The sequence below is a fragment of the Bactrocera latifrons genome, unplaced genomic scaffold (genome assembly GCF_001853355.1).
Source record: "Bactrocera latifrons isolate USDA-ARS-PBARC rearing strain unplaced genomic scaffold, ASM185335v1 scaffold_45, whole genome shotgun sequence".
NCBI classification, from domain to species: domain Eukaryota; kingdom Metazoa; phylum Arthropoda; class Insecta; order Diptera; family Tephritidae; genus Bactrocera; species Bactrocera latifrons.
Window position 1 is genome coordinate 943,644 of NW_017537101.1, and position 27,204 is coordinate 970,847.

The 27,204-nt window shown below is 39.0% G+C and overlaps 1 protein-coding gene across 2 annotated transcripts in view; it reads left to right on the forward strand.

The window, feature by feature from the left end:
• LOC108973047 overlaps window positions 1-26,160 on the forward strand; it is a 106,279-nt gene extending 80,119 nt beyond the window's left edge. For both annotated transcript variants that reach the window (XM_018940058.1, XM_018940059.1), the window contains exons 3-5: window positions 8,808-8,953; window positions 15,071-16,454; window positions 23,242-26,160. In XM_018940058.1, the coding sequence (XP_018795603.1) occupies window positions 8,808-8,953; window positions 15,071-16,454; window positions 23,242-26,084 (4,373 nt within the window). In that variant the 3' untranslated portion in view covers window positions 26,085-26,160. The remainder of the gene's footprint in view (window positions 1-8,807; window positions 8,954-15,070; window positions 16,455-23,241) is intronic.
• The last annotated feature ends 1,044 nt before the right edge of the window (window positions 26,161-27,204 follow it).

Below are 27,204 nucleotides of genomic sequence, written 5' to 3' on the forward strand. Positions count from 1 at the left end.
AGTCCTCTGACTGGTTGTCGATCAGAATTTTTAGCGACTATCTCGAATATGGCAATTCTTGATGAATGTTGATATGAAATTAAGTTTTTGTGTCAATTCATGAAAGTAAAGAGGTGTCAAGATCTAAAAACGTTCAGCTATAGAACTCAATTCATTGACAAATCATGTGAGGTTAAACATGAGGGAACCTAAATTAGGTACTCAGTACGAAGTAGCACTTGTCGGCAAGAGTTATTTTGCGTTGGATTTCGTGGCTGACAGTGTTGTTGGTAATAATACTAGTTCCAAGATTAATGAAATTATTTACCACTTCGAAGCTATGAGTGTCAAGAATGACGAGGGAGCCTAGTCATGAGGCTACGCTTGTTTGTTTTTTGACAGTAGAAATTTCGTCTTGCCCTCGTTCACTATCAGACCCATTTACTTCCTTTTCTTCTCCATTCTGAAAAAAGTAGAACTAACAGCGCCTGTGTTGAGGCCAATGTTGTCAATATCAGCGACATACTAAAGCAGCTGTACATTCATTTAGAAGGTGGTAGCAGCTCGATTAAGTTCTGCAGTTTTTTTTCCTTCAGAAGTAGATTTAAGAAGTCACATGAAAGGAATCGTCTTGTCTTTTCTCGTTTGGTATCGAACGGCTCGTAGAGATGACTTCCGATCCTGACGGAGCTTTTAGAATTGCTCAACGTCGGTTTACAGAGCCGTATTAGTTTTGTGGGGATACCAAATTCAGACATAGCGGCATAAAGGCAGCTCATTTTCGTGTTGTCAAATGCAGTTTTGAAAGCGGCCAAGATGTGAGGCGTGTCGATTCTATTTTGTCCGGCGTTTGGATTTGACGCATGGTGAATATCTGGTCGGTTGTTGATTTTGGAGGTCTGTTATTCTTCAGACGAGTAATTGCTATTCGTACTTCTTCATGATCGGGCAATGAAACCTCTTCTCCATCGTCAATGATTGGGGATTTACTATCTCCTGATGTTATGACTCACCGCAATCACGTCTTTCGACCTCTCCACTTTTTCTGTCTCCAAATGCGCTCGCTTCGCTTTTCAACTCTACGTATCTATCCCAGTGATCGACGTTGAGAGGTGGGCCGTTTGTTTTCTCTTCCCTGCAGTACGGCTGTTCTTTTGTCTTTGAGTTCTTGATGAGTGCTCTCAGATAGCAGGAGTGCAAGTCGGGTAGAAAATCGTTCGGCTGTCTGTTGTGATTTCAGTTTCTCGACGTCGAACCTTCCTTATGTTTGTTGACGTGCGTTTTTTGCTGCACACAGGCGGGTGCGTATCAATGACTGCATATAGTGGTACGAGTCGATTTTAGGACCTCTAAGCGTACCCACGTCTAAAACACTGGAGACGAGTCTTCCGCCAATTACAATATCGATCTGGTTAATGGCTCTTAGATCCGGAGACCGCCAGGTAGGCTGATGAATTTCCTTATTCTAGGATCTAGTATTACGAATTGGCCACCGGCGAAGTCGTTCAGCGTCAACCCATTTAGTGATTTTTTCTTATGGAGGCTGAATTTACCGACCGTAGTTCCAAAGATACCTTCTTTGCCAGCGCAAATCAGCGATATGTTAAAGAACGTAGTCTCTCTCTCGAACCGCTGTAGTAAATTCCACAAGGACCTCCTCAAATCATATTCCTTAATGCGTTTCCTATGGCCGTAAGTAAAAGGGGGTCTCTCGTCCATGGCTGTTGTTAAGTTTTCATTGGGTGTTTTACGTGGCGGGTCCTAAACCCATGGCACAACCCCGAGTAGGGATGGTACGCCTTCTTCTTTAGCTACCCAGAGGATATTTGGCCTAATGTCGGAACGTGAGCTGTTGAGGACATATTTAAAAGAATCGTTTCTGGGAACAACCAGGAAATGGCGACCCATCTTGATTGTTAATTACTGAAGTACAAATACCACACTTTTTGCCAATTTGAAAACGTTCATAAATATGTGATAGGGATTTACCATCACTCACATACTTATTCTTTTAGATGATAATTCAAGCTTGATGTAAATCTTTCTCTGTGAAATATTTCAAATGCTTTAATACCTTAAATTTTCCTTAGTATCCTATTTGAGGTGTACGTAGTTCATATACCTATGTATGTAGTTTTACTATTCTTGTTATACTCTCGCAACAAAGTTGCTAAAGAGAGTATTATAGTTTCACACTCACCTAACGGGTTTGTAAGTCCTAAAACTAAAAGAGTCAGATAGAGGGTTATGTATACCAAAGTGATCAGGGTGACGAGTAGAGATGAAATCCGGATGTCTGTCTGTCCGTCCGTCCGTCTTCGAAGATGGGCAAAATCGGTCCACTGCCACGCCCACAAAATGGCGGAAACCGAAAACCTAGTGTCATAACTAAGCCATAAATAAAGATATTAAATTGAAATTTGGCACAAAGGATCGCATTAGGGAGGGGCATATTTGGACGTAATTTTTTTGGAAAAGTGGGCGTGGCCCCGCCCCCTACTAACTTTTTTGTACATATCTCAAAAACTACTATAGCTATGTCAACCAACTGTACAGAGTCGTTCTTTTAGGCATTTCCATATACAGTTCAAAAATGGAAGAAATCGGACAATAACCACGCCCACCTCCCATACAAAGGTTATGTTGAAAATCACTAAAAGTGCATTAACCGACTAACAAAAAACGTCAGAAACACTAAATTTTACGRAAKAAATGTCAGAAGGAAGCTGCATCCAGGATTTCTTTAAAAATTGAAAATGGGCGTGGCGTCGCCCACTTATGGACCAAAAACCATATCTCAGGAAGTACTCAACCGATTTCAATGAAATTTGGCACATAATATTTTCTTAACACCCTGATGACATGTACCGAATATGGGTGAAATCGGTTCACAACCACGCCTGAAATCTCGATTATCACTTTATCACGCGAGAGTATAAAATGTTTGGTGACACCCGAACTTACCTCTTCCTTACTTGTTAAAGGTGCGATTATTTGAGCTTCTTCGGATCATTAAGTGCTTTTGCAATTATCTTAACTTTCAAAAAATTAGACGCAGCTTTTAAGTATACTTACTTAGGTAGGAGTGTCAAACCCCACTTCAAGGCAATCGGTATGAACGCAAACTACTTTGATGCGCAATAACATCGAATTTAACACCCCCAAAACGAGATTGCACATAAACAAGAAACAAACATCAACACGCTGAAAGTAATTAATTGCGCTATTTTCACAGGATTAAATTAAATTCACTTTCAATAAGGGCACTAAAGTGAGTTCATATTTTACACTTTTCGCGCTGGTTAAGCAACTGTACTCGTGCACATAACTCAACACAAACTGATATTATTCATATATATACATATATGCATGTCTGTCTAAATGTGCTGAAAAATAATGATAATATTGAGCGCAGTGACTATGTTGGCGAATGTATGCCCAAAGGACGCAAAGCATGCTACCAAAGACCAAAAGAAATGTTCCGGCTTGCCAATGCTGCTCCTGCGGGTCAGGTCACACCAGACAATGTTCGCAAATGTTGTAAATGTCACATGCATACCCCAGGGTGCAACAGTGCCGCCAAAAACAAAAATAACAAAGGCAAGTGGAATGCTACATCCTTGTTGCAACTACGCAGCTAGCAGGTGGGATGTCTGCGCAGCGCGGCGAATACAAAAGCGGGAAGCAGTCTAAAACCGGCTACACAACGTCGGCAGCTGCCACCGCCAAGCTCCGTCCATCTCACCATGCCATCTGCACTGTGCCCTTGTGACATTTGCTAACATTTTAATTTTCGCGCGCTGCTACGAGTACATTACTTTTGCACCGCTGCGTCCACTGTCGGCACACAAATCCGTCAAGCGCCAAACCTCAGTACTTCCACTGACAGTCCGCGACGGTGCAGACGAAAGCCACTACGCGCTGATGCACAGTGCGCACACACACAAGTGCAAGTAAAAGTGTAAAATATGTATATAAATGTAAAATTTGTAAAATATATATACTGACATACATAACTATATAGTATGTATATATATATATATATACAGATGTATATATGCAGCACAGCAGAGGCATCATTTCAGCAGCATCGGGTTTCGTTTGGTTTCTCTAGAGTTTAATTACTATAATTATATCTGGGAATGGGACCCATAAGCGCAGTAACGTTTGCCTTGAGCGCTGTTCGAACAGTTGCGGCGCGCTGGGGCATTGGGTGTTGCTGCCGATGGCAAACGTCTGCAAATGGAACTACATTGAGCCCAACTTTGATGTTATTTCGTTGGTTTGTATATACACTTTTATCATTACGTTTGCACTCATTTACAAAGGTACTTATTAAAATTGGATTCTATGTAGTCGACCAGACCGCAATTTAAGCGAAAACTTTCTTATTACCATTTACAGTTATATGGTGATAACAGTTAATATATGACTTTGATACCGACGCATAAAGGTAAGTGTCTCGCCATCAGGTTACATGTTACTAAACATGGCACTTACATAAAAAAACAACTTAAAATAACAACATTTTGTGATTTAAAAACAGTGTAAAAAGCACAGTGACATTGTAATCAATTATTTATTAAATCTGCCATCACTAGTGATGTAGTATAATATGACAAAAGTAGCGACGATAGCGACCTTCTTCAGTACTTACCAGTATTTACATAACCTATTCTAATTCAAACAATAATGAAAAGCTTGTCCCATTAATTACGGCTAATGTTTTAAGGTGCTTTGAATGATTGACTGACTGTAAAAGTATACTTTTCATGTAAGACATAATCTTGGTGGTTTGATTTTGTCTGCCGAGAGTCACTACTTTCAACACTGGGTTCGAACAGTAGATATAAAGTAACTACTACACGAATAATATGTAAATATTTTGTATAACACGTATTGAGAATTTGAATGCGTCGAAGCTAGCGTAGGAAGCGGTGTTATATTTAAACATACACAAGGGTATGAAAATAGTCGTCCTATTTACACTAATTATATTTATGCATTTGGCTTCTTTCAGATATCTCTCCTGCTACCAATTGATCATTCCGAATCCAAAACACGGAAATTTGCTTTATGTTTTATGGGTTATAATATTCACATACTTTTGTAAATTCGTTACAGTTTCTCGCGACTTCTGGTTGATTCATACCAACGATAGTTGGTATAATAGCTTCAAACGCGTTTAATAATTAAATCCTTATTTAAATCTTGCGATATCTGAGGGTGAAGTTAGTTCTAAATTACTCTAAGCCAGGGTCTAGGAAAATAAGTGATGCAAGGTCGGCCACGTGAAATGACATAGGAGAGCACCAAGTTTTATTAAGATACATTCACCGATACAATATGTATGTGTGTATATCCTAAACCATTGTTGTTATAATCTATAGATAAGTTAAATTTTGTTGAACATATTGGCTAATAGTTAAAAAGGGTGACTCCAGCACAGATATTTTTTTCAATAAAATGTGATTTTTGTTCAGTATTATTTGGCATTTAATAGACGAAAGACTTACGCCTGAACAATGTTTTCGAATCGTTCAGCCTTATTACGAAAATTCACTTTGATACCCAACTTTTATTATTGGATAATATTTGACCGAATTGTCCACGTCCTGCACACAGTGCAAAAAATAAAGCAACCGCAGCTGAGAGCATACACGAAGACCCTAGGAAACTGATTCCGCGTCGTTCGTAGCAATTCGGGCCTGATCGACTTGGCGTATTTTACGTCGAGATTTTAAATTGAAAGCGCACAAAATACAGCTTGTGGAAGTCAATCAAGGGATTCGTTGAGAGGATAATTCGATGAGCATATAATTGTACGTCTGGGGTCGGTCGATTGGACCGTCTTTTTCTTGTGGGGATATGTAAAGTGTAAAGTATATGCGGACAATCCCGCTTTGATTCAGGCCTGAGAGTAAAACATCACGCGTGTAATTCCCCAGTTACCATTCGAAATGCTAAAATGAGTCATTGAAAATTGGACTCAACGGATGGACCATCTGAGACGCGACCGCGGCCGACACTTAAAAGCGATAATCTTCAAAGTTTAAGAGCCAAGGAATGTTCGTTCAAATGATAATAAGCATTCACCATTAAATTTGTGTTTTTTCTTTAAACAAAGTAGGGAAACTCGAAATGGATCACCATGTGATATATAAGGTCAAGAAACTCATAATAGGTTTATGGATGCTATTAGTAAATATAAATCAATTTATTTAAAATTTGTAAGAAGCAAATCGTTACAATCATATTCTTCTCAATTCTATTTTTAAATAATACTATACTATTATATAGGGCGATATACCATATGATTCCCTTAATGACTCTAAAGAATGTGTCAAATTTCTATATCGATATATCGTCATCTGAAGTGCAAAATAACATAACAACACTTTTAGTAGGTGGACAGGAGAAGCAAAAAACCGAATAAAAAGAAAACCTCTTGAGATATTGAAACAAAATTAGCAAATCTGAATTAACATGAAACTTTAAGTATTTTTTAGATAAAAAAATAAAGAAAAAATAAGCTAATTTTATAAGCCAGAATTCAAGAATATTCATTTCTGCAACAAAATAACGTATGATCGATCTAAATTTGTATACAAATTAAAAATTTTAATATTAATATTTTTTTTTTTTTTAATTTTCAATGAAAGAGTTGTAAGTTTCCATATTTCATGTTATTTTTATTATAAAAGAAATTAAATAATTTTAAGCCATAAAATAAAGATAGTGTTTAACTATTTTTTATTAAAAGTAATTAAGTATTCAGAAGATATATTATCATACAAGTAATGACGGTCTTTTGGGTCATATTTTGCCATTTCTTCTTGGGTATCGTTAAACTTTGCGGGTGCAAAAGATTAGGCTGTTGAATTACTAAAAGCACGGGTCTAAATACTCAAAAATCCTCCTATCTTCCAGGTCGAGGTTGCAGCAATTAAGGTAGCAGTAGATTTACTGCTCCGGAGCTACCTGCTCCTTCAGAGAAGTGACCTTCAACTCATTAACATCAACTGGTCAATGAGTAACTAATCTCGGTATCAATCGCATCGAGTGTTTATTGACAAGACTGGTATGGCGGCCAGGCCACAACGGAATCGCAGGAAACTGTAAAGCTAATGAGCTAGAAAGAAAAGGCGCCCTGGAAACACTACCGGTAGAAAGGCAGCGGATCGGTGCTCCCATATCTTCTTGTGTTCCACTACTGAAGAGCTGGGTCGCACGGAAACTGGGTCAGCGCTGAGTCACAATTGGTGCACGCGCTGTCGCAAAAGCCTTTTGGTACAAGATCGATCGCAAGAGACCTAGTGACCTCTTTGCTCACAGTAATGCTACTCTTTCCCTGGTTTTTGGAATTTTTTGATGGTACGTTATTGTGCATTTTAGGTGACGATATATTCAAATTTGAGATATTTAATGTATAATCTGCTCCCAGTAGTTCTATGCAGTGAATTTTGAATTTCTGACTTAAGTATATCAAATTAAATCTGATGGCGCCATTCAGAAGAAATTTAATATATTGAGAATTCCAGTTAATATTTTCTTTCAATTTGATTGAGGAGGCTCAAACAAGGATTGAGGTTTCAATATCACCCATGGTGCTGCGTTCTCTGGGAATCATAAATTAGGTTTGATTGAAATTTTATTGGGTGTACCAATTTTTACGGCAGTTATCACTTGCACTGCCAGGCATACATTATTAATTAACTCGCCTTTGCATTTTTATCATTACAATGTACATAAAGTCATATTATTTCAAAGGGAAACAGGCATTCGGTAGGTTAACAACTTCCGGCGCGTGTGTTAATTAAAAAATGTCATCTGCAACTCACTGTGTAATATAAGCAAACTTTTTAAATTGCAGAGTCGAACAAATAGCTGATATAAAGTAAATATAATATTCAACTATATACAGATTGCAATAATTTTATACAAGCTACTTCAATGAGCTATACAATACAGAATTCTCAAAGACTGAAGAGCTTATTCGCATACGTTCATATACGCACGGATAGACGGACATGCCTAAATATTTTATTTAAAAAATCGCTTTAAATATTGGTTTCCAACTCTTCTAGATTTCCTGACGGTCCCTTTAATGGACACAAAAGACATAAGCTACCTAAGTATTTGACACCCTCAATTAGGTCAGAGCTCAGATTCGATCGCAAAAGTCTCGTAAAATAATGGATTAGTAATGATTTTGTGCATTGTTGCCTTTAAAAATTTATTATATGGTTTCTCGCTAGTAAGCCTAAATGTAAAAATACATTTTATGACAGCTAGTTTGACAGCCATCCCTTCCGGAAATTCCGTAGCTCTATAGCTCCAACGCTTAATATCACTATTAGGTTGGTGCTTTCACCTACTTTTATTTTGTAAGCCTTTAAACAGTGTTGATAAATACTTAAACTGCATGCCTTGGCTCAGCGTGTAAGTTTTCTCTTTATGCCAAACTTTGTTCTTTGATGAATGCCACAAAATTCATATGCATCGGTCAGAGCTGAATACACAGCTATGCAACTCACACACCAAAGCGGTTATTTGCTATTGACTTTACGGACATTTGTGGCCGTTATATGTTGATAATAAAGTTGGTGCAGAAACTATAAACCTTAGTATTTACGAACTGTGTATGTGTGGTCGAGATTTTTCACAGCGGTGAAAAACCACACTTACACGTACAAAACGGATTTGGTTTCAGTTTGGCTTCTCCTATCCACGTATTCGCTCAATAGCCACATACATATTTACCCAAACACACTTGCGTACAGTTTACTTGTCTCAAATATTGTCAATTTTTTCCTCTTGCCTTATAGATTTCAATATGCAAGCTGAAGCTGCTATACCCGAGGATATTTTGGACCAACAACACATACAAGATGTCGATGCCACTGATGCGGACAGCATGCAATATGTTGGAGATGGTGATGGCGATGAGGCTGTTGAACCCGAAGCTGATATTGTAAGTAGAGTAAGGTCGAAACCTAACACAAAAACATAAACGTTTAATGCATGCTACAAGTACCATTAAGTGAATCGAAGGTACTCGCATGTTCAAACCACTGCAAAAATGCTAGAGAAGAGCAAGAAAATGCTCTCTGTAACCTTTTCAAGCACTCGATTGTATGTTCTGCAAGCAATTTCCGAAGCTCCCTCCCACCCATTGCTTCAAGTATAATTGAAAGGGATCAAGATACCAATGTATTGGAGAAAAGTCGAACAATAACCGCAACAGGATACAACTAATTTATTGGCCAATGACATGTATGTAGAACTCATAGAAAATGAAGGTAAATTTAAAGAAATATTCAAAAGAAATCAAATGGCATTCTTAACTCAGTGCTTATACTTTAGAGCAATTACCGGCGTATACAGAAGCTATTTAAAAAAAATTAGAAGTATTTAATCACTAAGAAAATATGTTAGACTGCCAGTGATCAATTTGTTAAAGTCCTCTCAGCCAAATTTTCGTCGGTAGGATTTCGTACCATAAGAAAACAAACAACATGTGTTTTTGTTAGATATTAGTTTTTTAAAAAAGGAATAAAACAAATATATTATTTTAATGTCATAGCCAGGAATTTAGCTTTACTTCAAAGTTTATTTTAAAATTAGGGTTGGCCATTCTATTTTAAAATAGTAAATTGCAAATATTCGTCGCGGCTGGCTCAAATACATTCTAGGCGAGAAGCCCAACTTTCGACCACTTTTTGCTTCAATTGGGTCCGCATGTAACCTGCCTAATATTCTCTACCAAGTCATCAATTGTTCGGACGACTGTGCAAAATCTCAAAGGAAACACTTTATCCATGTTAAATGGCATGATCTTGCAGCCCACGGCCCAGGGCCACGACACAAGATAATGCGCCCACAAAAAGTTTCTTTCAACAGATTAATAGTTTTGTTGGCTGTACAGCATACAGCGCAGTCTTGTTGAAACCAATGTTTTGGAAATAAAGTTCGTTCACATCAACACTCTCCAACTTAGGCACGAAAAAATCATTGGTCATTAATATATTCTCTACCCAAAAAGCACACCAAAAAAGTGAATTTTTTAGGATGTTACGGAGGCTGATGAATTCGTTGTGTTTTACCTTCATTCCAAGTAAGTTGTACAAAATTTTCTTGTGAAAATCGGGATAAGTAGCCATATCATTTTTAGCCCATTCATCGAACGGTCATCGTTCTTGATTGTGGTTCGACTTCAATTCTTACCCAAGTTGTTAGTCCGCAAACCACGAGCAAAATATTCCACAAAGTAGATGGGCAGGGCTCCAATAGTTCAGCATTGCGTTTAAGAAAATATTTTATTTTAGTTTTAGTAAAATATTTCACAACAACATAACACGAAAACAACATAAACGATACAAAGTCTGGCGAAAGTACGAAATTATTAATATATTGAGGCTAGGGAAAGATCTGGACCGATTGTATTAACTTTCTACTTATACAAGTATACTCGTCAAATGCCTCCTCGCAATTTTATGAAGATAATTCATATAACGACCGCCAAGTTCGGTAAAAAGCCTGATGAAATAATTTTACAAGTATATGGAAATGGGATATTTCGCGGAACGATTTAATATAATATCGATGTAGGGCTATAATAAATAACTGAATATTCCAAAATCTTTATATAATGTATGCAAGGTGCGTTCCAAAGTAAACAGGATTTTTTTTTTGTGAATCTGTCGCCCCCTGGTAGAAGCTGCCATCTTTATCGATTGCCCAGTGAGAATGACATTTCATTGATTGGAAAAGAAGTTATTGCGTTTTAAGTGTCAGTAGGTTTGTGTTACCTGATTTTATCCATTTTTGACACATGGGAGAAGATTCTTTAGGAATTTTAATGATATGTCTCACCTATTGAGCGATATTTTCCGTAAAAATTTAGCCATTAGCATTGATATTAATATATTGGCACCTGGAAGTTTGAAAAGATGTGAGATTACAATATAATGTATAAAGTGAAAGAATTACACGAAATTTTTAACGAAAGATAATTATATCGGTATAAAGTTATGTAATAAATTTGGGTCTAATTGGTTGAATATTTCCTAAAGGTGGGCGGTACCCCTCCTATTGTCCATTTTTTTCGTTTTTTCTTTAATGCCTCTGACGTGTCTATTTATTTACTTATCGGACTATAACCAACATAAACGTTGTATGAAGGTGGGCGTGGTTATCAATTGACTTTTATAAAATTTTAGCACCTCGTTCAGCGTTGCAGTAGCTTTATTTGTGGATTCGGTCATTTGTTTGGGTATTTATACTTTTCGTTTAATGTTATAATTCCCAATGAAGTAACCTTGTTTCGTGATCGCTTAATTAATTTTAAATAAAACATTTAACACAAAAGTAAACGGATCAAACTCCATAATGTTACTCAATACTTCCTCTGGGATATAAATATGGGAAAATTCCGTTTTCATGCTCAATTGGTTGCAATATTGTGTTTTCTTACAATACAATTATAATATATGGTACAGAAATGAGATTCTTGCCTCTTCCACTTTACCTTCATGTTAAACATGTACAGTCCTTACACTAACTTTCCGAATTAACAAACCTACAAACCCACACCGCTTAGAAATTTCAAGCTTTCCTTAAATTCTATGTTTTTGTATGTCGGTTGCGCTTAGCTCCATACTAAACTACACTGAATATGTATACCATATCCAAAGTTTCGGTTGCCACCACGAATGTGCACTTGCAGCTAGGAACAAACTATTGTTTAACATAAGCTTCTTAGCCATGAAAAGTTTATCAAAAGAAAACAAATCGTAAAGTACTCGAAATAAAAAGCTTAAATAAAATACGAAAGTAAAGTGCATGGAAGAAGAGCAGTCAGTTAGAAGTCAGTTGTTTTCGAACATCACCAGGCCCCAAAGTACTGAAGCTGTGGTAGGTTGAAGGGCAAAAGTTGCATAACAATGCACACAAATGCGATGCGTGTTGAGTGCAAGGCGAGGCTGAGGTAAAATAACTTTTTCTAAAGGAATTTATGAGCTCATGCCAAAAATTCAAACTATTCAATACAAAATATAAACAATGCGATGCTCTTGAGTTCTTAAGAAAGTCAAAAAAGCGAAATCAAAAGATGAAAGACTTTAAGGACAACGAGAAAACTCAAAGCATGCACAATGTAGACACATGCGAGGGTGGTTCAAAAGTAATTTGGCCTACAAAAGAAAAAGGAAATTTTTGGAAAAATGGTAATGTATATATATATATATATATATGTATAAGTATGTATGAAAATCGTGGTAGTTACACCATTTATAACTCAAGAACGGCTGAACCGATTTGGCTGAAAATTGGTGGGGTGGCAGCTTAGAACCAGGGTAAGGACAAAGGATACTTTTTATCTCTTATGTTAAAATTTAATGCAACTTGTGAATACAAAAATAATATTTCAAATCATAAGCATTTGTTCAAAATTCATGTTTATACATACAATTGCTAAGTATTTGAAATAGTAGAAAAGAACTGCAACCAAATACGCAGATAAACGGCTCAGTAATCTGTCCTTGAGTATGAATTATACCACGTACATCCCAAAAGATTGATGTCATAACCTTTCCAGGCGACTTTTCGTCTTTCCACGCTTGAGAACCGGTTCATCATGTGCAGTCACTAGAATGAATGTCGATTATACTACAGTGGGAAGTGATGGAGCTATGTTTCTGTCTACCGACGCAATAGCTCGGTTTCAGCGCTCAAACACTTCTAAGAATCAATTATTAATTTTTTTTGTTGGATTATGAACTTGCGAGGCACCCACTTTGCACAGAGCTTTCGCCTCTTTAAGCTTAGTAAATATCTTTTCAAGGGTGGATTTCCCTGAGCCCAAACTCAACAGTATTTTCCCACAAAAATCAATTAGAGCTTTATTAGCACACGAATAGCTTTATAATAAATTTTTTTTATAAACTAACACAAGTTGCTTCACAAAATTGCTATATCTTATTAACTAATAGTTATAACCCAACTTATAGAAATCATGTAGATGGTAGTAGTAGTAGCTATGCATCAGCCACAGTGAAGCGTGGACGGGTCCTCTAGTTACATTTGTATAGTAAGGGCCAGGCGATTTTTCAAAACTTCTTTAACCCGTCTGATTAACACGTTTTCTGGGGGATTTCGTAAGAGGCACGGGCTACAAAATATAGTGTTAGTGAAAAATTTAGATAATGTGGGCCAAACAATTTGTTATGATCAAGGTGTCGAATCATAAAGCATGTTGTATGACCAACAAATTAAAAGAATCACATTATAAGTAAGCCCCAACCCCTCGTAATTATGGCGCAGAAATTATTTTCTTATATCAAATAAAATCCTCTGGGTGATAATTAAGTCAAAGAACAAAGAAATATTTTCAGTCATTTTTAGACTAAAGTATTTTAAGCCTATTTTATTTTATATTAATTGTTTGGAAAGTAAAATCTCTTTTGTTACAAAAAGGCATGGTGAGTTCTGTCTACGCTCTACAAATAAATTAAATTTCTTTGCAACTACAGGTATGAGCATCGAAAAGGATGAACCTTATGGGCATTCACATAAGCTGTTAAAAAAAGTATTTACAAGTAAGCTGATATTAGCATTCAGTTGATAGGGATAGCCGACAGTTTAAGAACTTCAAATTGCTGGTTATAAGATTAAGGAAGTAAAATATGGTTGGACGAAAGCTTACTCGACGATTTAAGTATGCTCTGTTCAATCCAAAAAAAAGTAGACCCCACAATCTGCGCCAACTACAGTGGGATAAGTCTTCTAAGCTTCGCATAAAAGGTTCTATCGAGCTTTCTGTGGAAAGATTAAACTCCACCGTGCAAAAACTGATTGGACTTTATGAATGTGCCTTTAGGCATGGAAAATCAACAATATACCAGATGTACAGATATACCATGCACCAAATCTTGGAAAAGACCGGTGAAAAGAAAATAATTCGAGCTGCAGATCTGATTAGAGATCTTCTATAAGAGCGTACGCCGATGACATCGACATCATTGGCAATCGTGTCGTTAGTTCTACTTTCTCAAGGTTGGATCAAAAAGCGAAGCAAAAGGGTCTGGTAGTGAACTAATACAAGACCAAATACCTCGTGTCGCCAAAGCAACTGTCATCGCTATCGCGTCTTGGCTCCCACGTCACTGTTGACAACCATTAATTCGAAGTCGTAGATAATTTCGTCTACCTTGGAACCAGTATTAACACAAGCAACACTGTCAACCTCGAAATCCTACACAGAATAACTCTTTCCAACAGGTGCTAATTCGGACTGTATAGACAATTGAAAAGTACAGTTATCTTTTGTCGAACAAAGACCAAATATGACCATCATCCCCGTCCTGCTATATGGTGCAGAGGCAGGAACGACAACATCTGATGAGTCGGCGTTACGACTTTTCCAGAAAAAAGTTCTGCATAAAATGTTTGCGCATTGACAACAGCAAATACTTTAGTCGATGGAATGATGAGCACTAAGATATATGACAGCATTGTCATACTTAGCTCAGGGAATCAAGGAATGGTCTTTTTCTTGTTAATTTGGGTTTGTTTAAATCGAAAATTATAGCAAACTTTTCACAACATGTAAGAGTAGAGTGCAGGGGTCCAATCATCACTATTTACTAAAATGACAAACCGAGCTCCAATGATCGAACCGAGTTCCTTTGAATTCTCTCATTGTTGGTTTGAAAATAGGTTAACATTCTTTCGCTTCACAACTTGAATTACAAAAAGTACCGTTAGATAACAAGTCGGCGGCCCCATGACTGTTACTTTGAAGACAGGTGCTTCCCCATTAGTTTACTTCAGAGGTAAAGTCTGTTATAGTGTCAGATGTATATTAATTTTTCAAGCTTCCAATACCGCCATCCATCATGTCATCCAGGGAAAAAACTTAAAAATAACGTTCACACTAATTGTTTTAACGGAAAGGCGCAAATCCGTAATTTTTGCGTAAAACTTATTAAAATATTACAATTTTTCATTTCATTTCAATTTCCGATATAACATCAAATTTCCTTTGCTGACTCAATTATCTTTTTCTTTCGCTTATTTTCAATTTATGCAGATACTCGCAGCGCAAAAATTCAGCACTTCAGAAAGCAGTCGTGAGAAAGAAGAATATTACGAGCATGACAACAACAATGGAAACAATAAAAACAATGACAGCAACAACAACAAAAGCGCACAGCTAAGGAAAACTGTAAGAAAGCGAAACAACAAATTGAAAAACAATGCAGACAACAGCAAAAACAACAATAACAATAACAAAAGTGATGACAGAAAATATGACAGTGACAACACAGCTGTCTACAATGATGATGCTTCCATGGACGAAGCGGATGCGTCGGGCATCACGGCTGAGGAGCCATTGGCGCTGCCCAGTGTGGCCGAAGCAAGGCAAAGTTTTGTATTGACGCGACATCCAAGAGGACAACAAAATCACAAATTAATAGCAGCAGAGAAGGCACGAAGTTATGAAGAGCAGAGCCGGGACGTGACCGGGCGGCATCAGCAATTTATTGAAAACTTAGTTGCAGAAAAATTTAATAAAGCAACGGGACAAACGGTAAACAATGATGACAAAGCGAACAACAATATGCACAGCAACAATAACAACTTAACGGAAAATGCTGGTGTAAATGGAGCTGCTGTTGACGAGCAAAGCGAAAGCATCCAGAACACTGCTATAAATAAAGGCAACAATATGAGTAAACAAGTAAACAATAAATCAGAAATGGACTGCACGGACGATAATCAACCGGAGGAAACGGCGATCGGCGATATCGAGGACAAGTTTCGTAATGAAGAAGAGGCCGCCGGGCAGCAACTACAGCAGCACTTACAAAGCGAGCAGCACGGCCATCGAATGTCATCGATTGCCAAGCAAAGCCGAGAGGGGAAGTCAGAAGCGCGGCCAGCATCTATGAGCGGCAAGCATGTAGAAGAAGATCATCGACAAATTAAAAAATTCAAGCGCAATGAAAGAGCCAGCAGCAGCAGTGCCAACGACCATGCTAGCAAAAACAATAAAAGTGGAAACCATGACAACAACAACAGCCACACTTATAAGCGCCATCACCACGGCGAACCCGCGCACATCGAAGGCGAATATGAGGCAGGCACGTTCACGCAAATGTCGGACGCAGAGAAAGTTGAAACGTCTGAAAACCAACCCAGGCATGTGAAAGTTGCTGACAGCGTTGGAGCAGTGGCAGAGCCACAAGCCGATTACTCAATAACCTAWTTTGGCATCTTAACAAACAGCTCGAAGAAGCGCGAAAAGGCGTTCGCCGAGGAGCAAGCAGATGCGGATGAGCTTGAGAACACCGTTAGGAACTCGGCCAAAACAGCAGACATTGTTGCAAAAACTGCTGACAACGACGATGCGGCCCAACTTGGTGCTGTGCATGCAACACGAAATCAGTTGCAACAACAACAATCGCTAACGCGTAAGTGTTGACTTTGGTTTTGGCAAAAAACAATTGTTGTACGAGCGTATGAATAGACGTGGGAGTGTTTGGGTGTGTAGATGCCGCTGCCTTGGATGTTTAGACAGTATAAAATATCTCGAATCTCGAATGTATGTGATATACATATGTATGCGTGGGCACGTGTGTGGGCTTGTGTGTACATTTGCGTGTGAATTTAAGCACTTTGTTGGTTTATTGTTTTTGCAAGTGTTTGATGTGCGATCGTGTTGAAGTTGTCGGTTGCCCTTAAGTTGCTCTCAGCCAAAGTTTGTTAAATTTAGGAAAATATTTGGAAAGCAATATTTGCCAAATGAAATCTGTAGGAACAACATTGTGGCTTATCGGTTCGCTGCTTTCGCGCAACTTTGGACTTTATTTTGATTTACTCATAGTATTGCTGTTTTTCGAGGACGCTAAGCAATACGAGCCTTTTAATGCAAAATATTTGTTGTAAATGGCAAAGTAATTATGCTCATTGCAGTAAAAGCGTAAAAGCTGCACGTCTATGTGAAGCTCAATACTTGCGCGTGCTTTCGAGCGTTCTGCTTCTCAGGCAGACCGAATGATATTAGTATCCCTATAACAAAATTTGTGCCGTTTGCTAAAAGATGGCGTAACTTATTATTTCATGCAAACATGTGTTGGATATGTACTGTCCTCGTGCGTCTATCTCAGCATATATCAATTGCTTAAAGCACTCAGAACAATAATTTTACTCAAATATGTCGAACCCCTGAAAGAGGTTTTCTTCATTATTTTAATATGCGGAAAAACCAACCGAAAGTCAACGCATTTTGGTGGAAATCTATGGTGAACATTCTCTAGCTGCCAAAGTAGTGTTCTCGATTTAAAAGGGGTGATTTTTATTTGATAGATGAAGTCGGAAAAGTTTGAAGATGAGAAACTGGAAGCATTACTCAATTAAGATTTTCAGCAAACCCATAAAGAGCACGAAAACTTCTTGGCAATCAATCATTTATCAACAATCGAATACACTCAAATGCAGAGAAATCGGAGGTCGTATGAATTGAAGCCAAGAGACTTTGAAAGAGGATTTTGATACGTTTTTGCATCGAATTGTGACTTGTCATGAAAATTGCCAAATGAACAGCAAAGCCGAACATCCGGGTATCCTGTTTGCTCGAATGAATTGAGAAACTCCACGGCATAATTCACAGGTTCTTATTGATCGATGATGATGTCAATAAACTAGTTTGTTATTACAACTCTCTATGACTTGTTCTCTATGGATACGTTAAGATTTGTGGCATAGTCTTACTTTTTGATAGAGACACTAATGATTATTCAAATTAAATAAAATTTCTATGTCTTAAAATGATTCCTTTAATTTAGAAAAATTATCTCTGTATGTTATTAAGTAATTGTCTGGCACATCCATGAACGTTAATTCTTCAAATTTGATGAACTAGTGAGATGTCACTTTGGATACGAACGCATATTTGTTGATAGCATAAATTTTTCAACCTGTCTTCATAAATACGTTTATTTTAATCACTTTCTTAATTTGAAAGCTGGTGAATAGTTCTTTCTCTCCTTTTGGCTACTTACACAAAGCCCCCGTCCCCCTAAAATTCTTATCTGGATCCGCCACTGACCACGGTTGATGTTTTCCACACCCAATGCGATCTTATTTAAATGTAGGGGTTCAATTACAGTACTCCTTTTAACGAGAGATCTTTCAAGTCTTTGGAAATATATGTAATCCCTCTTTAAGGACAATTGTTTGTCCTCACATGTCACGTGATTCCAAATTCTTCCGGGCTTCTCATCTACGTTTAAAGTTTCTCCATAATTTATCCAGACCACTTCTTCACAATTGTACAATTTGTATTTAAATATAATAATATATTTGCAGTTTAGTTTTGCGGCACTTCTCAGAATCGGAAGCTGCCACGCCCACAAATCGCGATAAACCGAAAACCTATGAAGTTCTATCACCAAACACCAAATTAAATATAAAACTATTACTTGGCATAGGGGGTCGCAATATCTAGGGGCACCTGTGTGCAGAAGCTTAAAAAAGGAGCCGTGGCCCCGTTCCTCTATTAACTTGAATATAATTTTCTCTTTACTCAGTAAAGCTAAAATAACCAAATGCGTTCAGAACAAATAATATAAGAATTCCTACTGACAGTGTGAAAATGTATGAAATCGGAAGATAACCCCACTCACTTCCCATAAAAACGCACTATTAAAAACTACTAGAAACGCAATAAATTTTACCTCCAAGGTTTTTATGATGGTCAGTGTAGCATAATTAGTAAGTAAGTAAAGTCTGGTCAATTCTACACCAATTCCCATAAACAACGTATAATGGTTTTCTTTTTTCTAACAAATCGTATGTCGACTTTGTCGGTCACTGTGTGGGAGAGAATGTTCAGATGCAACCGAATTTAGCCCTTGCTTGCTGGTTTTTTATATGTATGAATAGTTTAAAATAAATAAATATATAAAACGCGTCCAGCACATAGAATATTGAAAACGACTATTCTGCCTTACTGTTATTCCGCGTTTTTGTTTCTGAAAATATTCTCCCACATGCACTCTGACCACGGTTTCAGATTACGAGAAACGTTGACCACTTAGTCAATTACTTAGTTGTAAAAAATATGCGCGCGAAAATGTTTAAAATTTAGTTACATTTCTTGGTCGAGAAGAGTAAACAACACAAAACGCACTTCGTAGAATAAATATGAGAGCAGAAAATCACGCGTAACCAGAATTTTATGAAGGAGAAAATATAATATACAAGCATAATACAATAATTACAGTCGCTATGCAGCATGTTGCGAGGATATAAAAATTAATAACTCCTAATATTATTCACAAGCCTACAACTCTGCTCTTACATTTATGGCCCACTTATTAAATAATACTTGTTTCCCCTGGAGCTTCGTTTAATTGATGCCACAAACAAACAATGTAAAAGTTATACTTTCGCATCTCAATGGCCTCATCATTGTAAACTTGTAGCGGTCAACGGACAACATCAAACATATCCCAAGCAAATATTTAATTTGCTTCCATATCAGAATTTGCCCTTTAAGGGATATATTGTAATTAATAATGTAGCTAATGTAGAACGTACTTACTAACAAACCTACAAAGTAACCATCTATACTTGTATTTTCAAAGAACGCTCAGAATGTTGTTGCGAGTACATTTATATGTAAGTAGCGAACTTCTCTGCGCCACAAGAACACCACAAAGCGGCGTGAAAATAATACACAAAATAAATATTACAAATTGAAATGCTGCCAATGAGTATTCCTTTGTGAGCGATTGTGAACACCAGACACGTTGCGCCAGTACATTGGCACAGTTTGCCATTACCACTTCCTGTCCTATATGGAATCGTTTGTTGGCATACAGACAAGGCGTGTGCGCAGCGAAAGCTTGAGCCCATTCGGCGGGATGCACACCAGCAGCACATCAGGCAATCAGCAATGCAGACAATGTAGCCAAAAGTAAAGACACATCATCTACTGTGGTCTACGTGCCTATATGTGAATTATGTAATTCGCCGCCTTGCAGCGCATCAAAATGATTCACATCACCGTGTATCTGCCTCTCCAACCACTATCAACCGATCAATAGCGAAGAGAAATTTCGGCCCATTCGAATACCAAATGACGACCGTTAACGCACTTAAGACGTCGCCGCATTTTCCACGTACACAAAGCTGCTTATGCACATATTATTGGCGCATTTCAGTGACCTTATTGTGCGCTACAACAGCTTACAGTTCGGTTAGTTACAGAGCCTGGTTGCTCATACGCAGTGTTGGCGGGTATGTGATTTGGTGATTGACAGCGTGACGTGCGTGTAAACCGCAACTGTTTCTCATGCTGTGTCTGTTTTAGTATCGCTCAATTGAAATTCAACTGAGTGGTTTGATTAGCACAGTGGAAAGCGTGTGGTGTTTAAAACGCGAAAATGCCTGAGAAAATAGAGCACAGTCTTTGGAGAAGTAATGTACGATTTACGGGGTCAATATCTACCACTGCAGAATTTTGTAATTTTATATTAAGATATCTGACTGAATAGAGCTAAGCCTTTTCTGCTCACTTATTATATTTGAAAATATTTTCTTCTCCTTCCTCATTCTCGTAGACACCTCATACGCGGTTATAGTGGTTGCACTCGAAATTTTTTTAAATATTAGTTTAGTATTAATATGAAGTGAAATTGAAAACTCAACACTTCTTCAACAGGTATGAAGAGGGAAGTTGAGAATCGGGAGAAATGGTCCGCAGTCTACATGATCTGAACCAAGAAAAATAAAATTGGTCCTGGTGGCCAATGGACTGGACCATTTCGTGAGGTAGTATGTTTACTAAACTTGGTTTTCAATAAATCGGCTGTGACACTCGCTGTGTGGCTTGTGGTGCCGTCCTGTTAGAACCACTGAGCGGTAGCTATTCCCATTCACATTAGCGTGCCGGTCGTGATCATCGCGGAAGAAGGACGGTCCAATGACGACGATTTTTTCAATGGGGACTCAAGGGGTACGTTTAGATCTCTACCTGACTCATAGTCATGAGTAATATTTTGCTTTCATTTTCATCAAAAAATCATCTTCAGCAATGAGGCCCATTCCTGGCTGAATGGCTTTGCCAATAAGTAAAATATGGGTTATTGGTCAGGTAGAAATCTACATTCATTCACAGCCAAAACTAAGACTCGTCAGTGTTTTCCATACAATATCAAGCGATGGTGCAGCAGTAGTCAGCATGATGCCCACTTTCATCCAGTTTGACGAGTACAAGTCAAAAACTTAACAATATGGCAGCAGCGGTGGCAAACCTCACTTTTTTTATTGTCCACGCTTTTTAAGTACAAGAGAAAACTTAAAACGAAACACTCCGTGGGAGTTTTACGATGGAAAATTTGACGACACTCATGTGTCAGTGCACTGAGAACTGGAAAGCTGTCAGTGCTGAGCAAATTAAGCGTCAGTCCGCACCCTAGAGGAGACTTAAAAGTCTTATCACTCCTGTGGTTCCGTGGGAGATCCTGGAGTTGGTAGAAGGTTAAGTTTAGAGGATTGAAAATCGGCACTTCGTTTTTTAATGCTAAAATAAACTAATAAAATAAATTAATAATAAAAAACGAAACCCGACAAAGGCGAAATTCCGTAATATTTGGCTTCCCACAAAGGAAAGACATAACCCTCTGAAGTGTCTATAGAAAGCAAATGATTCAGGTGATGAGCTAAGCCAACGTAGTCATGCCAACCTATCTAAATATATATCAAATAATGCCCTAATTTTTCAAATATCGATCTAAAATTTTGCACACGTCTTTTTCTGCTGACGAATTCAGTCGGAACCTGAGATGTCGAGATGTATATCCCCTAATTTTTCATAATACCAATCGAAAAACAACAACCGTTTTTTCCCTTGGTGGGACAATTTATTGCTCGGAAGGTGTAATAAAATTGCCCAAGTAAATAATATTTCAAACAAATGTATTTTGCTAAGTTGGTAGGACTGTTTTCAATTCTTCTTTTTCTTTACTGGCGTAGACGCTTACAATGTGGCGCCAATTGGAGATTCCAAGCGAAGCTAGGTCCTTCTCCACCTGGTCTTTCCAACGGAGTAGAGGTCTTCCTCTTCGTCTTTTCTTGTCGTTATACTTTCACTGCAATTCAGCAGGCAGAAGTAGTTCCGTTCATAATTTTAGTATACTCTGGACTTCGGACACTAGATCACCTCTGAGGGTTCTAAAAGAGCATTACTCCTGTCGGCCAGCTTGTCAAGCTCTTCATACTCACGTATTTCGGCATCCCTCTTTTTCTGTCTGCAAATGCGTTTCACTGCCCTCTTCAATTCTCGGTATCTATTCCATCCCGCACGTGTTGTGGTCGATCGTAACTTTGCGAGGTAGGCAGTCTGTTTTCTCTCCGCTGCAGCACAGCATTCCTCGTCGTACCAGCTGTTCTTTTGCACTTTCCGAAAAGCAACGGTTTCGTTTGCAGCTGTACGTAAGAAGCTTGAAAGGCCGTTCCACAGTTCCCTTATACCGAGTTGTTGGCGAGTGATCTCGAACCTTCCTTGTTTTTGTTGGTGTGAGGTTTTAGCTCCACAGAGACGGATATTAAAAACAGTGAAGAATATAGTGCTTGAAAATCATAAGGCAAATGTTAAAGAGATGGCAAGAGAACACGACATCTAGCGCAAGTCCGTTCAAATGTTTTTGGCTGATATTTTGGATATGGGACCCGTTCAACTCGTTCCGAAAAAGATGAATTTTTTTCAAAAAGAGTACGATTGTGACCGATTATAAAGGCAAGAACGTAATGAATACCATCAATCAACCACCGTATTCAATAGTTTTGGATCCGTGTAATTTTTTTTTTTTTTTGTTTTTGTTTTTTGTTTTTTTTTTGTTTACCAAACTGAGAGGGAAATTACACACTACTAAATTAGAAGCAATAAGTAAAGTTGTTGTTGCGGAAATCATTAGAAGAATTGCTTATCTCAAATTACATGCTTCTGTTTGCTTCTGAATGTAGTAGTGTGAGTAAGATGTAAATAAAATCGATGGTTCTCAACAACTACACAAAAATAAATGCTATCAACTTTCTTATTTACAAAATATTTACAACAAAATTGCTTACGATTTCTTCCTTCTTCTCTTTTTCTCATGCCCTCTCTACAACCTGATGACCACGCAAACAATATGCACTCACATACAAAACCAATTGCAAACAACAAAAATTATCAACACTGTTGCAATGAAGGCAAAGTGGCCGATGCTGGCGAGCTTCATGCAGCACATATCTCGCCCTTTGAGCGGTACAAGGCGCAACGTCGGAACAGTCGGCGCTACGGACATAAAATGTACAAGAAAAAATATAAGGATTACCTGCGTCATGCAACGATAGCCTCCTTGACAGCTAAAGCAATGCCAACAGCAATTGACGCAGCAACAACAACAGCAACGCCGTACATGTCGACAGGATTGCCGCTTATGGGAAATGCATTTGAAATGAGTGCTAAGCACACACTCAACTCGACACAGGCGCAGTTGATAAATGACAACTACACCGATTACTATCGGGAACAACAACAAACAAGAGAGAATGTTGCTAACGCCAGAGAGCAAAAACATGCAGAAACGTTAAGAAAATATGCAAGGAAAATTGAAGCGGAAAAATCACGTGGATTACCAGCATCACCAATATTTGTTGTAGGCAATCAGAGCGCTGGTAAGTTGGCTACAAGCAAAGCGAACAGCGAACGGCGCACAGGTGGAGACACAAATCATTTCTACGAAGGGCAGGTAAACTATTACCTAGAGACGAGGGATGACGAGGGCATGCAGACTAAAGCAGCGTCTATGAAAAGCTACAAGCCAACAGGCGTCGAAGGAGAGGGCACGACTACTGCTGAGGTAGCGCTGTCTAGAGAAGACGAGGAACGTTTACGTGCGCACGAACTCAGCATGGAGCACATGATAGCAGCGGACAATAATAACTGGTACCGACGTGTAAGCCCGGTACTACGTAATGGCATTAAAGTCTACGGCAACGAAGATAAAGTGCAGCGCGAGAAAGCAGCCAGCCAACTACCGCATGTGCAGGAGCAACAGCATCATCAACACCTGCAGCGACAACACGCCGCAAAACAACATCAACATTATCACACACACCACGGAAAACATTGGAGTCACCATCATCGACTGCACACACCACCATATCAGCATCGACAACAACACCACGACTCCCATCAACACAGAGGTGGCAGCGGTAATCATCAGAAGCATCATCAAAATAGTAAACATTATCAATCAAGCGACAGACAGCTCCAGCAACAACATCCAACCGATTCCAGTGAACGAAAACTACTTGATCCACCCTCGCCGCACGCCTCAGACACACAGGCGGCAGTGGAGCTGGGCATGGTGCAGACACCGATACCACCACCTTCATATACAAAACAACATCTAAAGCAAACTGAGCACGAAAGGCTGGAACAGGGAGCGCTTCAACTGGGCCATCAAATCACAGAATTGGAGGAGCTGGAACGCTACTACGCCAAGTGGCCCCACTTGGCACGCGTACAGTTTCAGTTGTACGATGAACACTTCCGCGAGGACCACCCTGAACTCTATCCAGAACTCAATGTCGGTGCTAGCGACTTGGCTGATACCGTAGAAGACTACGACGATGATTATGAGAGCGCTGCCGAGTTGGAGGAAGCGCAGAATAGTCATGATGAAGACGCTAACTTGCCGCCCTACATTAAGAAGTACAACAGACGCAATAAACAATTACTGAATTTGCTTGAAGGCACTCTACCGCCACCGACGCGTCTTCCACCTACTTTGGGGCGCAGTTGGTCTAGTTCAATACTGCAGCCGGGACCGCATGCAAGTAGTCGAAGCGCGGGCGGTAGCAGTACTGCGGGTAGAATACGCATCGATGACGACTACCTAAAGGAGAAACGCAAGCGCTATCATAATCGTGATATCAGCAGCGCTGACAGTAGTAGCATTAGTGCAAGTAACAACAATAACCGCAAGGAGGACCGACATCACTATCAAGATTTATTTGCACAACAACGACTGACGCACATTGCTACTACCCAGACGACAGGGGAAACAACAGGTGTGTTGACAAAATCTGAGGCCATCTCCGCCAACCCAAATGTGAGCGGCAAGTCAGATGTAATCAGCACCTACAAAACGGCAGCACAATCAAACAACAAGCTGCCAGACGAGGATGTCAGCATTTCAGCCGACACAGACATCGACGCTTATGCTGCCGACGATGGCGACATTGACTTTTGGCAAAAGGAAATCGAAAATAAATCGAATGCAAACGAATTGGCAGGAAGCGCACAAATGAGATGGCAAATCGAAAAATTAACAACAGCCAACCCCGCGCACGCCGCCATAGTGTCGAGCGCACCAAAAGCAGCCATTTTTCGTTTGCCCTCATATCCGGCCATCGCTGGCAGTTTCATCGGCAAGCCGCGCAGTCGTAGCGCACAATTCGCACCGAGCGGCGGCAGTCGTGGCAAACTAGCGTTTTTAGCGCCAGCCAGTAGTGAGCTCCATGGTAACAAATGGGGCAATATATATGGCCTGGGCGGTGAAAATGGTGTTAGTGCTGCTGGTAACGTCGGAATCGATGGTCTTGGCACACGCGGCAGTTACCACAAATCGTTGTCACGTTTCAGTGCTTACAAACCGAGTGTTTATAAAACCTTAACCGCTGCAGCAGTAGCCGCTTCAACCACGACGACGACTCCCAGAGCCAACGGTGATGATGGTATGATTGGTGACGACTCGGCAGCCACAACAACTACTGCGGTTGCGGCAACGCCGAGTGGTTTTGGTAGTGATGATGCAGATGGCGCAGAAGGGGGAGTAGGTAATGCCGCTATGGGACGTACCATTAGCTCGTTTGTCTATCACCGTGTGATTGATGCGTCACCGCGACAAGTGGGTACCGGTAATACGGGACGCAAGCAACGATTGCCATTTGTGGCTATCACTGATCGTCGGCTGGAGACCACAAAGAAGGCGCAGCTGGAACGACAGAAAGATTTCGAACAAAATCACTACCCAATGCCTTAAATTCACTGCACTTCAATGACTGCGGCAGCGAAAGAGACGTAGACGGAGACGACCCGGACAAGCAGCACAAAACAAACAAACATTCACACCAGGACCGAAACGCAAACGATAAAAAAAATCTTGACCAAGACGTTAGTGAAGATGGAGATGTAGAAAGTAAAATGAAGAAAACGAAAATCGAAAACAGTAAATAGTATTAACAGAAGTTTAAGACAGGTGAGGAGTAAGTAAAGCATACATTGTTAAGCCATATCAGAACGAATCAAACACTACACCATTGCGCCACCGCTGCATACAGTGGTAGAGTAAGGAAAATACCATCACAGCAAACGGCTTGCGCAACTCCACGCACACACACAGCCGCAACAATGCATTTCAACAATTTTCTTTTTAAAATTTTACTCAATAGATTTCTCTTTCGTTTTTGTCCCTACTAAACAAAGAGTATTCTCTGTTTAATCTAAACAATAATTGTTGCAACTGCATCAAAATGTCACGAACGCTCTGTAGTAAGCACTGAATGAGGGCACGTTCTTTTGACCTTTTCTTTTAGCTACACTTCGTGTTTTTCTTGTTTTTCAAATTTCTGACGTTTAACTTTGAAAATAGACTACAAATATGACAGCGTAATTAGCTCTTAAATTATTTGCTAGCATAAAATATATACATACATACATATTTTACTACATATCAATACTCGTACATTCTGTGGGTAAATGAGTCGTATAATTATTTTAAACTTTACGTGAAACAAACACAAAACCAACGCAATGTTACACTAACATATGCAAGGACGCTGCAAGCAATATGCGCTCAAATGAAATATCATTAGATCAAAATTAAAAGTTACATGTGTGTCTCAAGCTACCACGTCAAATCAGTCAGTAGAATATTGTTTGACAAACAGAAGTCCTTGGCTTAAATCGAACTTGTCGAAAATTATCAGATTTAATTTTTTTTTTTTGTTTAATTCGAACGAAGGAATATACCTATTATTCATATCCACTAAAAGACATGGACAACTAGGACTTCGATATAAAATAAAATCGTAGTTGGCATTGTTAAGCAGACTTCAAGATGAACCTTATAGTTTTTTAACTAATATTCAATATTTCCCTCT